The sequence below is a fragment of the Crinia signifera genome, chromosome 1 (assembly GCF_055691185.1).
Source record: "Crinia signifera chromosome 1, ASM5569118v1, whole genome shotgun sequence".
In the NCBI taxonomy this organism is placed as follows: domain Eukaryota; kingdom Metazoa; phylum Chordata; class Amphibia; order Anura; family Myobatrachidae; genus Crinia; species Crinia signifera.
The window spans coordinates 2,894,997-2,908,954 of NC_139217.1; the positions used below are offsets into that span (position 1 = coordinate 2,894,997).

At 52.2% G+C, this 13,958-nt stretch overlaps 1 protein-coding gene across 8 annotated transcripts in view; it reads left to right on the forward strand.

Moving 5' to 3' along the window:
* The window catches only part of DCTN1 (dynactin subunit 1), a 260,744-nt gene that overhangs the window by 156,664 nt on the left and 90,122 nt on the right, over window positions 1-13,958 (forward strand). For 4 of the 8 annotated variants that reach the window (XM_083165769.1, XM_083166948.1, XM_083165779.1 and 1 more), the window contains one exon: window positions 10,681-10,698. The exons of the other annotated variants lie outside the window; for them this stretch is intronic. In XM_083165769.1, the coding sequence (XP_083021895.1) occupies window positions 10,681-10,698 (18 nt within the window). The remainder of the gene's footprint in view (window positions 1-10,680; window positions 10,699-13,958) is intronic. 8 annotated transcript variants of the gene reach the window in all.

Sequence of the window (13,958 nt, forward strand, 5' to 3'; positions counted from 1 at the left end):
GCCACGGATCAGACCCAGCTGCAGAGTAATAATCCTCTACAGTATAATATACCTACAGCCACAGATCAGACCCAGCTGCAGAGTAATAATCCTGTGCGGTATAATATACCTACAGCCACGGATCAGACCCATCTGCAGCCTGCAGAGTAATAATCCTGTACGGTATAATATACCTACAGCCACAGATCAGACCCAGCTGCAGAGTAATAATCCTGTACGGTATAATATACCTACAGCCACGGATCAGACCCAGCTGCAGAGTAATAATCCTGTACGGTATAAAATACCTACAGCCACAGATCAGACCCAGCTGCAGAGTAATAATCCTGTACGGTATAATATACCTACAGCCACAGATCAGACCCAGCTGCAGAGTAATAATCCTGTACGGTATAATATACCTACAGCCACGGATCAGACCCAGCTGCAGAGTAATAATCCTGTGCGGTATAATATACCTACAGCCACAGATCAGACCCAGCTGCAGAGTAATAATCCTGTACAGTATAATATACCTGCAGCCACAGATCAGACCCAGCTGCAGAGTAATAATCCTGTACAGTATAATATACCTACAGCCACAGATCAGACCCAGCTGCAGAGTAATAATCCTGTACGGTATAATATACCTACAGCCACGGATCAGACCCAGCTGCAGCCTGGATAGTAATAATCCTGTCCAGTATAATATACCTACAGCCACGGATCAGACCCAGCTGCAGAGTAATAATCCTGTACGGTGTAATATACCTACAGCCACAGATCAGACCCAGCTGCAGAGTAATAATCCTGTACGGTGTAATATACCTACAGCCACGGATCAGACCTGACCTCTAGTCTGTGTGATACCGGCAAAGGAAGCCGCAGGCAACAACAACATATGAAGAGTAGACTCTTGGCTTTTGCTAAAGACTGACCACTAGTTTTGTGTGATACCGGCAAGTAACCGCATGTGGGGTCCCCTCCTATTGCCTGCCCAGCTTGCAGGTGTTTCTGGCTTCCTCTGTAGCCAGGGCGCCATTTCCAGACTGCTGTGGGGAGGTGACGAGGAGCAATCCTGCGCTCAGGTGCTCAGCTTCCTGTGGTACAGCAGGTGCGCCCGAACCTGGACAGAGCTGTGGATTGATCATTGCAGCATCTGTTCCTCTGTCAGCAGCCCTAGCGTTTATAAACGAGCGTAATGAGACGCACCTTCAGCATTCCCATTAGACATGTAACACTTACGCCTTTGCTCGCTCCGTAGATGTGGGCTCCCATGAATCCCGGTAGCCATTTTGTTTTGTCTGGCCTGCTACAGTGCGTACTCCGACCATACTGTACATTCGCTCACTTATCCCCGTAGCCCGTTATAAATAGCGTAATGAGTCGCGCGTCTCCGCAGTAGTGTGTTCCGAGATTGTCTAACATTCAGTAAAGTAGTTCTTGTGCTGTAGTGCATTTCAATAGACCCTTCACGCAGTGTGGATGGTGTTATTACATTTAAGAAGCGACATCTGGTGGCTGATCGCTGGTACTGCACTAATCCGGTAACTCTATATACCTTGCTGTGCTGTGGCGAGTTGGTGGGACAAACGCTATAGGCAGGCTCGGTAAGCGTGTGTCTCCCTGTGTATGGCCAGACATGGCTGTAGTACCAGGTATTAGACCGGAGATGAGCAGCAGTTGTTATACATGTCTATGATCAGCCAGATCAGTGTGCGGGTTATCCTCTCCGTGTGCCCAGGCCAGATTATCCCTCCCTCTGGTTACATTGGCAGATGGGATGAATCGGATTACCTACTTTCCTAGTCGCTGACTGCCAGCTGGAGGATTGGCAGATGTACAGTTCACTATTCTATGTATGCAGCGCTGTACCCCCATGTACACCCCAACCCCCGCCAATCCGTACACTGCTTATGTACACTTCTAGCCCTGGGTGTTCCTGATTGCGGCCAAATGTTAGAAATGAAATGTGTAGAATGGAGAGAACGTCCCAGCTGCAGCAAGGATCCATCGGATACCGCAGCGGGGAATATGATCACATGCAATACTGTGCGCAAAGGACCTTGTGTGATATATCACATGCAATCCTGCCACTCGGGATCTTCCGGGGCGGCTCAAGGGGGATCCACTGCGACTTCTCTCCCCGCCTTTAGGTATGCATCAATATATCACTGTAATCTCTGCAGCTCCACATTTCCACCCCACCTCCCTGCCTCCCCATTATCAGTGGTTGGACATCCTGTAACTGTACAGGGAGAGTCCTATTGGAATATCTGATGTGGAAGCAAAGTAACTGAGCACCTGGGTAACACCATGCTGCACTGCAGGGAGGCAGATGTTACATGCATGGAGAGTTAGGTGTGGGAGGGCCATGTGCTACCTCTGAGCTATATTGCAGTGTGAGAATAGCGCTGTCCTGCATGTGTGGGCTACATGCAGAAGCAGCCAGTAATGGAGCACCTGGTAACACCATGCTGTGCTGCAGGGGGGCAGATGTAACAGGTGCAGAGAGGTAGGTGTGGGAGGGGTGTGTCCTAGCTCAGAGCTACATTGCAGTGTGAGGATAAAGCTGTCCAGCATGTGTGGGCTACATGCAGAAGCAGCCAGTAACTGAGCACCTGGGTAACACCATGCTGCACTGCAGGGGGTAGATGTAACATGTGCAGAGAGTTAGGTGTGGGAGGGGCGTGTCCTAGCTCAGAGCTACATTGCAGTGTGAGCATAGCGCTGTCCTGCATGTGTGGGCTACATGCAGAAGCAGCCAGTAATGGAGCACCTGGTAACACCATGCTGCACTGCAGGGGCAGATGTAACATGTGCAGAGAGGTAGGTGTGGGAGGGGCGTGTCCTAGCACAGCCACATTGCAGTGTGAGCATAGCGCTGTCCTGCATGTGTGGGCTACATGCAGAAGCAGCCAGTAACTGAGCACCTGGGTAACACCATGCTGCACTGCAGGGGGCAGATGTAACCGGTGTGATAGGGGTATGTCCTAGCACAGAGAATAGCGCTATCCAGCATGTGTGGGCTACATGCAGAAGCAGCCAGTAACCGAGCACCTGGGTAACACCACGCTGCACTGCAGGGGGCAGATGTAACCGGTGTGATAGGGGTATGTCCCGCATGTGTGGGCCACATGTCGCAGCAGCTGTTTCCCAGCATGCAGACCTGTTGTATTTGCCTCCTTGTGCAGCAGGATTTTCCTCCCACCTCAGAACGGATGTGCAGGTACATTGTAGTTACACATTAATGTGATACTTGGAGGATATTGCTGTCATCTGTAGCATCTTATTATTCACTTACTGCATCAGGATATAAGCCTGGTCCGTCTCTGTAGTAGAACATCCAAGGCTAATATTTATGCTGTAGCGGGTACAGCCTCTATGGGGGGATGTCTGGGCTGTAGCGGGTACAGCCTCTATGGGGGGGGGGGGATGTCTGGGCTGTAGCGGGTACAGCCTCTATGGGGGGGGGATGTCTGGGCTGTAGCGGGTACAGCCTCTATGGGGGGATGTCAGGCCTGTAGCGGGTACAGCCTCTATGGGGGGGATGTCTGGGCTGTAGCTGGTACGGCCTCTATGGGGGGATGTCTGGGCTGTAGCGGGTACAGCCTCTATGGGGGGATGTCTGGGCTGTAGCGGGTACAACCTCTATGGGGGGATGTCTGGGCTGTAGCGGGTATAGCCTCTATGGGGGGATGTCTGGGCTGTAGCGGGTACAGCCTCTATGGGGGGATGTCTGGGCTGTAGCGGGTACAGCCTCTATGGGGGGGATGTCTGGGCTGTAGCGGGTATAGTCTCTATGGGGGATGTCTGGGCTGTAGCGGGTATAGCCTCTATGGGGGATGTCTGGGCTGTAGCGGGTATAGCCTCTATGGGGGGATGTCTGGGCTGTAGCGGGTACAGCCTCTATGGGGGGATGTCTGGGCTGTAGCGGGTACAGCCTCTATGGGGGATGTCTGGGCTGTAGCGGGTATAGGCTCTATGGGGGGATGTCTGGGCTGTAGCGGGTACAGCCTCTATGGGGGGGATGTCTGGGCTGTAGCGGGTACAGCCTCTATGGGGGGGATGTCTGGGCTGTAGCGGGTATAGCCTCTATGGGGGGATGTCAGGCCTGTAGCGGGTACAGCCTCTATGGGGGGGATGTCTGGGCTGTAGCGGGTACAGCCTCTATGGGGGGATGTCTGGGCTGTAGCGGGTATAGCCTCTATGGGGGGATGTCTGGGCTGTAGCAGGTACAGCCTCTATGGGGGGATGTCTGGGCTGTAGCGGGTACAGCCTCTATGGGGGGATGTCTGGGCTGTAGCGGGTACAGCCTCTATGGGGGGGATGTCTGGGCTGTAGCGGGTATAGCCTCTATGGGGGATTTCTGGGCTGTAGCGGGTATAGCCTCTATGGGGGGGATTTCTGGGCTGTAGCGGGTATAGCCTCTATGGGGGGGATGTCTGGGCTGTAGCGGGTACAGCCTCTATGGGGGGGATGTCTGGGCTGTAGCGGGTATAGCCTCTATGGGGGGATGTCTGGGCTGTAGCGGGTACAGCCTCTATGTGGGTCTCTCCTCGCTCATTGTGATATTTGGGAGCTTGGAGTCCCCAGGTTACGGTACAGTCCGTCTGGGAGAACATTAGTCTCTTCCCCGGCCGTCTGTTGTATAATAGTTGGCAGATGTCTCCTGGTATCTGGTTACTGATAATGGCAGCATTACCGCACATCTGATGGGAGGGTACAGAGACTCCCCGGGCTGCTCTCTGCCATCTCACTGAGTATCCTCTTCCTCCCTCACCCTGAGTACCGGGGTCACTGCCCATAGTGAGTTACTCTGCCTGGCCACTGGGGGGCGCCACATTATGGTGTGCTCTTTGCTTACCCTATACTCTTATGCAGCACTGTACACTGTCAAACTACACCCAGTGTGCTCCCTGCTTATCCTATACTCTTATACAGCACTGTACATGGTTAGACTACACCCAGTGTGCTCCCTGCTTACCTTATACTCTTATACAGCACTGTACACTGTCAGACTACACCCAGTGTGCTCCCTGCTTACCTTATACAGCACTGTACACGGTCAGACTACACCCAGTGTGCTCCCTGCTTACCTTTTACTCTTATACAGCACTGTACATGGTTAGACCACACCCAGTGTGCTCCCTGCTTACCTTATACAGCACTGTACACTGTCAGACTACACCCAGTGTGCTCCCTGCTTACCTTATTACAGCACTGTACACAGTCAGACTACACCCAGTGTGCTCCCTGCTTACCCTATGCTCTTATACAGCACTGTACACGGTCAGACTACACCCAGTGTGCTCCCTGCTTACATTATACTCTTATACAGCACTGTACATGGTTAGACCACACCCAGTGTGCTCCCTGCTTACCTTATACAGCACTGTACACTGTCAGACTACACCCAGTGTGCTCCCTGCTTACCTTATACAGCACTGTACACTGTCAGACTACACGTGTGCTCTTTGCTTACTCTTATACAGCACTGTACACGGTCAGACTACACACAGTGTACTCCCTGCTTACCTTATACAGCACTGTACATGGTTAGACTACACCCAGTGTGCTCCCTGCTTACCTTATACTCTTATACAGCACTGTACACGATCAGACTACACACAGTGTGCTCCCTGCTTACATTATACTCTTATACAGCACTGTACACGGTCAGACTACACACAGTGTGCTCCCTGCTTACCTTATACTCTTATACAGCACTGTACACGATCAGACTACACACAGTGTGCTCCCTGCTTACCTTATACTCTTATACAGCACTGTACACGGTCAGACTACACAGTGTGCTCCCTGCTTACCCTATACTCTTATACAGCACTGTACACGGTCAGACTACACTGTGTGCTCCCTGCTTACCCTATACTCTTATACAGCACTGTACATGGTTAGACTACACCCAGTGTGCTCCCTGCTTACCTTATACTCTTATACAGCACTGTACACTGTCAAACTACACCCAGTGTGCTCCCTGCTTACCCTATGCTCTTATACAGCACTGTACACTGTCAAACTACACCCAGTGTGCTCCCTGCTTACCTTATACAGCACTGTACACGGTCAGACTACACACTGTGTGCTCCCTGCTTACCCTATACTCTTATACAGCACTGTACATGGTCAGATTATACAGCACTGTACACGGTCAGACTACACAGTGTGCTCCCTGCTTACCCTATACTCTTATACAGCACTGTACACTGTCAGACTACACTGTGTGCTCCCTGCTTACCCTATGCTCTTATACAGCACTGTACACTGTCAAACTACACCCAGTGTGCTCCCTGCTTACCTTATACAGCACTGTACACGGTCAGACTACACACTGTGTGCTCCCTGCTTACCCTATACTCTTATACAGCACTGTACATGGTCAGATTATACAGCACTGTACACGGTCAGACTACACAGTGTGCTCCCTGCTTACCCTATACTCTTATACAGCACTGTACACTGTCAGACTACACCCAGTGTGCTCCCTGCTTACCCTATGCTCTTATACAGCACTGTACACTGTCAAACTACACCCAGTGTGCTCCCTGCTTACCTTATACAGCACTGTACACGGTCAGACTACACACTGTGTGCTCCCTGCTTACCCTATACTCTTATACAGCACTGTACATGGTCAGATTATACAGCACTGTACACGGTCAGACTACACAGTGTGCTCCCTGCTTACCCTATACTCTTATACAGCACTGTACACTGTCAGACTACACTGTGTGCTCCCTGCTTACCCTATGCTCTTATACAGCACTGTACACTGTCAAACTACACCCAGTGTGCTCCCTGCTTACCTTATACAGCACTGTACACGGTCAGACTACACACTGTGTGCTCCCTGCTTACCCTCTACTCTTATACAGCACTGTACATGGTCAGATTATACAGCACTGTACACGGTCAGACTACACAGTGTGCTCCCTGCTTACCCTATACTCTTATACAGCACTGTACACTGTCAGACTACACCCAGTGTGCTCTCTGCTTACCCTATACTCTTATACAGCACTGTACACTGTCAGACTACACTGTGTGCTCCCTGCTTACCCTATACTCTTATACAGCACTGTACACGGTCAGACTACACCCAGTGTGCTCCCTGTATCTTTATACTCTTATACAGCACTGTACACTGTCAGACTACCCCCAGTGTGCTCCCTGCTTACCCTATGCTCTTATACAGCACTGTACACGGTCAGGCTACACCCAGTGTGCTCTCTGTATCCTTATACTCTTATACAGCACTGTACACTGTCAGACTACACCCAGTGTGCTCCCTGCTTACCCTATGCTCTTATACAGCACTGTACATGGTCAGACTACACCCAGTGTGCTCTCTGTATCCTTATACTCTTATACAGCACTGTACACTGTCAGACTACACTGTGTGCTCCCTGCTTACCCTATGCTCTTATACAGCACTGTACACTGTCAAACTACACCCAGTGTGCTCCCTGCTTACCTTATACAGCACTGTACACGGTCAGACTACACACTGTGTGCTCCCTGCTTACCCTATACTCTTATACAGCACTGTACACGGTCAGACTACACAGTGTGCTCCCTGCTTACCCTATACTCTTATACAGCACTGTACACTGTCAGACTACACCCAGTGTGCTCCCTGCTTACCTTATACAGCACTGTACACGGTCAGACTGAGCACCAGGTCAGTGATAACAGTCTGTGACCTGCCTGTATGTGTGCCGGCTACTCACCTATAGCATGTGAGAACCCAGCCACCCGGGCAGGTACATGCTCTTATACAGCACTGTACACTGTCAAACTACACCCAGTGTGCTCCCTGCTTACCTTATACAGCACTGTACACGGTCAGACTACACACTGTGTGCTCCCTGCTTACCCTATACTCTTATACAGCACTGTACATGGTCAGATTATACAGCACTGTACACGGTCAGACTACACAGTGTGCTCCCTGCTTACCCTATACTCTTATACAGCACTGTACACTGTCAGACTACACTGTGTGCTCCCTGCTTACCCTATGCTCTTATACAGCACTGTACACTGTCAAACTACACCCAGTGTGCTCCCTGCTTACCTTATACAGCACTGTACACGGTCAGACTACACACTGTGTGCTCCCTGCTTACCCTATACTCTTATACAGCACTGTACATGGTCAGATTATACAGCACTGTACACGGTCAGACTACACAGTGTGCTCCCTGCTTACCCTATACTCTTATACAGCACTGTACACTGTCAGACTACACCCAGTGTGCTCTCTGCTTACCCTATACTCTTATACAGCACTGTACACTGTCAGACTACACTGTGTGCTCCCTGCTTACCCTATACTCTTATACAGCACTGTACACGGTCAGACTACACCCAGTGTGCTCCCTGTATCTTTATACTCTTATACAGCACTGTACACGGTCAGACTACCCCCAGTGTGCTCCCTGCTTACCCTATGCTCTTATACAGCACTGTACACGGTCAGACTACACCCAGTGTGCTCTCTGTATCCTTATACTCTTATACAGCACTGTACACGGACAGACTACACCCAGTGTGCTCTCTGTATCCTTATACTCTTATACAGCACTGTACACTGTCAGACTACACCCAGTGTGCTCCCTGCTTACCCTATGCTCTTATACAGCACTGTACATGGTCAGACTACACCCAGTGTGCTCTCTGTATCCTTATACTCTTATACAGCACTGTACACTGTCAGATTACACCCAGTGTGCTCCCTGCTTACCTTATACAGCACTGTACACGGTCAGACTGAGCACCAGGTCAGTGATAACAGTCTGTGACCTGCCTGTATGTGTGCCGGCTACTCACCTATAGCATGTGAGACCCCAGCCACCTGGGCAGGTACAGTCTCCTCTCAGGGATGGAGGACACCAATGACTGAGCCCTAAGTGATGGGCACAGAGGCAGCTCTTAATGAACAGGAAAAGTGTTACTGTGAGCAGTGCTGCAGAGTAATGTCCCATGTGGCCAGTAATAACTGGGTCACCCCTATAATACCAGGTGTATCACAGCAGTGTGACATTGATAATGGCTGGTGGGGGGAAGTAGTAGTGCGTACCTGTAGTGCCAGTGTCCGCTCTCCATCCTCTGCCCCGCTCAGGTGTGTGGAGTGTAATCTGCAACCATCTGCTCCCTTAGCTGCAGCACTGATCCCCAGCGATCTGATAACTGCAGGTTAACTCTTCTGTTCCCGGGTTCCTGCCATCCTCTGTGGTGTATGTAGCCTATATTGTGTGTTATCCCTGGCAGTGCCCGCCTCTTGCTGTGGTGTGCTGCTTGATGTGCTATGTATTATCCCTGGTAGTGCCCTGCACTCACTGTTGTGTGCTGCTTGGTACGATTGGTATTATCCCTGGCAGTGCCCGGCTCTAGCTGTAGTGTTCTGCCTGGCACTGCTTGGTATTATCCCTGGCAGTGCCCGGCTCTCGCTGTAGTGTGCTGCCTGGCACTGCTTGGTATTATCCCTGGCAGTGCCCGGCTCTCGCTGTAGTGTGCTGCCTGGCATTGCATGGTGTGATTGGTATTATCCCTGGCAGTGCCCAGCTCTCGCTGTAGTCTTCTGCTTGGTGATATCCCTGGCAGTGCCTGGCTCTCGCTGTAGTGTGCTTCCTGGCACTGCTTGGTATTATCCCTGGAAGTGCCCGGCTCTCGCTGTAGTGTGCTGCCTGGCACTGCTTGGTATTATCCCTGGCAGTGCCCGGCTCTTGCTGTAATGTGCTGCCTGGCACTGCATGGTGTGATTGGTATTATCCCTGGCAGTGCCCGGCTCTCGCTGTAGTGTTCTGCTTGGTGATATCCCTGGCACTGCCCGGCTCTCGCTGTAGTGTTCTGCCTGGCACTGCTTAGTATTATCCCTGGCAGTGCCTGGCTCTCGCTGTAGTGTGCTGCCTGGCACTGCATGGTGTGATCGGTATTATCCCTGGCAGTGCCCGGCTCTTGCTGTAATGTGCTGCCTGGCACTGCATGGTGTGATCGGTATTATCCCTGGCAGTGCCCGGCTCTTGCTGTAATGTGCTGCCTGGCACTGCATGGTGTGATTGGTATTATCCCTGGCAGTGCTTGGCTCTCGCTGTAGTGTTCTGCTTGGTGTTGTCCCTGGCTCTCGCTGTAGTTTTCTGCCTGGCACTGCTTGGTGATATCCCTGGCAGTGCCCGGCTCTCGCTGTAGTGTTCTACTTGGTGTTATCACTGGCAGTGCCTGGCACTCACTGTTGTGTGCTGCCCTGTATTGAGGCAGTGTAGTGATTATGACTGGCTGATGCTGCTGTGTTGCCAGGTAACAGCTGCCCCTCCTCCCTGCCTCCGCCCCCCCTTATTAGCATGGAGAAGCATCCAAGCCATTAAGCGGAGTCAGGTCTGCCGCCGGAGACTGGAAGGGCCCTTTGATGATTGATGATGTAATCTGGGAACGGGGCGGTGGTTCCAGAGAGCAGCAGGGAACGGCTGTATCACATCCATGGAGGATGCTAGCAGTGTCCGACTGTGGGGAGCGTAGCCTGGATCTCCTCGGGATTGGTGACGTTCTGCTCATTGCTCTGCGGCCATTTGCCAGTGATTGTGGGAACAGCGAGGCTCCAGCTCTGCAGCGCTGTGATTTCATGTCCTAATACTCTCTCCTTCTCTCCTCTCTCTCTCTCCCTGTGTGACAATGAGGCAGGCTCCGACCACCAGGAAGGTACCCGCTTACCCATCTAGTCTGTGCCATCTGTGCCCTCTGCACTCACATTGCATGCTGCGTCCCTGCAGAGTGGGCCGCGATCACTGAGGAGCTGCAGGTACACGGTGATGTAGGTCATGTATGTATAACGGTACTGTACATGCATCACACGTCTCTGCAGCTCCTGAGTGCTGGTCAGTCCTGCATGCCTCCCTGTGTCCCCCTGTCCATCCCACAAGTGCTGAAAGTTGTGTAACAGGACGGGCTCTGACCTGCGGGGTCCCTGTAACATCTGCTCTCTGCTAATGTGTCTGTAATTCCTCCCCAGCTGCTCGTCCCCCCGCTGTACAGTTATACAGGCACTGATTACCTGTCCTGTGCCATCCTGAGTCACTGTCCTGTGTGATTACATGCCAGCGCCTCAATCCCCCGCTGTACAGTTATACAGGCACTGATTACCTGTCCTGTGCCATCCTGAGTCACTGTCCTGTGTGATTACATGCCAGCGCCTCGTTCCCCCGCTGTACAGTTATACAGGCACTGATTACCTGTCCTGTGCCATCCTGAGTCACTGTCCTGTGTGATTACATGCCAGCGCCTCAATCCCCCGCTGTACAGTTATACAGGCACAGATGTGGTGTCCTGTGCCGTCCTGAGTCACTGTCCTGTGTGATTACATGCCAGCTGCTCGTCCCCCCGCTGTACAGTTATACAGGCACTGATGTGGTGTCCTGTGCCATCCTGAGTCACTGTCCTGTGTGATTACATGCCAGCGCCTCGTTCCCCCGCTGTACAGTTATACAGGCACAGATGTGGTGTCCTGTGCCGTCCTGAGTCACTGTCCTGTGTGATTACATGCTAGCTGCTCGTTCCCTCGCTGTACAGTTATACAGGCACAGATGTGGTGTCCTGTGCCCTCCTGAGTCACTGTCCTGTGTGATTACATGCCAGCGCCTCGTTCCCCCGCTGTACAGTTATACAGGCACAGATGTGGTGTCCTGTGCCCTCCTGAGTCACTGTCCTGTGTGATTACATGCCAGCGCCTCGTTCCCCCGCTGTACAGTTATACAGGCACAGATGTGGTGTCCTGTGCCATCCTGAGTCACTGTCCTGTGTGATTACATGCCAGCGCCTCAATCCCCCGCTGTACAGTTATACAGGCACAGATGTGGTGTCCTGTGCCATCCTGAGTCACTGTCCTGTGTGATTACATGCCAGCCCCCCAATCCCCCGCTGTACAGTTATACAGGCACAGATAACCTGTCCTGTGCCATCCTGAGTCACTGTCCTGTGTGATTACATGCCAGCGCCTCGTTCCCCCGCTGTACAGTTATACAGGCACAGATGAGGTGTCCTGTGCCATCCTGAGTCACTGTCCTGTGTGATTACATGCCAGCGCCTCGTTCCCCCGCTGTACAGTTATACAGGCACAGATGTGGTGTCCTGTGCCATCCTGAGTCACTGTCCTGTGTGATTACATGCCAGCGCCTCGTTCCCCCGCTGTACAGTTATACAGGCACAGATGTGGTGTCCTGTGCCGTCCTGAGTCACTGTCCTGTGTGATTACTTGCCAGCTGCTCGTCCCCCCGCTGTACAGTTATACAGGCACAGATGTGGTGTCCTGTGCCATCCTGAGTCACTGTCCTGTGTGATTACATGCCAGCGCCTCGTTCCCCCGCTGTACAGTTATACAGGCACAGATGTGGTGTCCTGTGCCATCCTGAGTCACTGTCCTGTGTGATTACATGCCAGCGCCTCGTTCCCCCGCTGTACAGTTATACAGGCACAGATGTGTTGTCCTGTGCCATCCTGAGTCACTGTCCTGTGTGATTACATGCCAGCGCCTCGTTCCCCCGCTGTATAGTTATACAGGCACAGATGTGGTGTCCTGTGCCGTCCTGAGTCACTGTCCTGTGTGATTACATGCCAGCGCCTCATTCCCCCGCTGTACAGTTATACAGGCACTGATTACCTGTCCTGTGCCATCCTGAGTCACTGTCCTGTGTGATTACATGCCAGCTGCTCGTTCCCTCGCTGTACAGTTATACAGGCACAGATGTGGTGTCCTGTGCCATCCTGAGTCACTGTCCTGTGTGATTACATGCCAGCTGCTCGTTCCCCCGCTGTACAGTTATACAGGCACTGATTACCTGTCCTGTGCCATCCTGAGACACTGTCCTGTGTGATTACATGCCAGCGCCTCGTTCCCCCGCTGTACAGTTATACAGGCACAGATGTGGTGTCCTGTGCCATCCTGAGTCAGTCCTGTGTGATTACATGCCAGCTGCTCGTCCCCCCGCTGTACAGTTATACAGGCACTGATTACCTGTCCTGTACCATCCTGAGTCACTGTCCTGTGTGATTAGATGCCAGCGCCTCAATCCCCCGCTGTACAGTTATACAGGCACTGATTACCTGTCCTGTGCCATCCTGAGTCACTGTCCTGTGTGATTACATGCCAGCGCCTCGTTCCCCCGCTGTACAGTTATACAGGCACAGATGTGGTGTCCTGTGCCATCCTGAGTCACTGTCCTGTGTGATTACATGCCAGTGCCTCGTTCCCCCGCTGTACAGTTATACAGGCACTGATTACCTGTCCTGTGCCATCCTGAGTCACTGTCCTGTGTGATTACATGCCAGCTGCTCGTTCCCCCGCTGTACAGTTATACAGGCACAGATGAGGTGTCCTGTGCCATCCTGAGTCACTGTCCTGTGTGATTACATGCCAGCACCTCGTTCCCCCGCTGTACAGTTATACAGGCACTGATTACCTGTCCTGTGCCATCCTGAGTCACTGTCCTGTGTGATTACATGCCAGCGCCTCGTTCCCCCGCTGTACAGTTATACAGGCACTGATTACCTGTCCTGTGCCATCCTGAGTCACTGTCCTGTGTGATTACATGCCAGCGCCTCGTTCCCCCGCTGTACAGTTATACAGGCACTGATTACCTGTCCTGTGCCATCCTGAGTCACTGTCCTGTGTGATTACATGCCAGCGCCTCAATCCCCCGCTGTACAGTTATACAGGCACTGATTACCTGTCCTGTGCCATCCTGAGTCACTGTCCTGTGTGATTACATGCCAGCGCCTCGTTCCCCCGCTGTACAGTTATACAGGCACAGATGTGGTGTCCTGTGCCATCCTGAGTCACTGTCCTGTGTGATTACATGCCAGCGCCTCAATCCCCCGCTGTACAGTTATACAGGCACTGATTACCTGTCCTGTGCCATCCTGAGTCACTGTCCTGTGTGAATACATGCCAGCGCCTCAATCCCCCG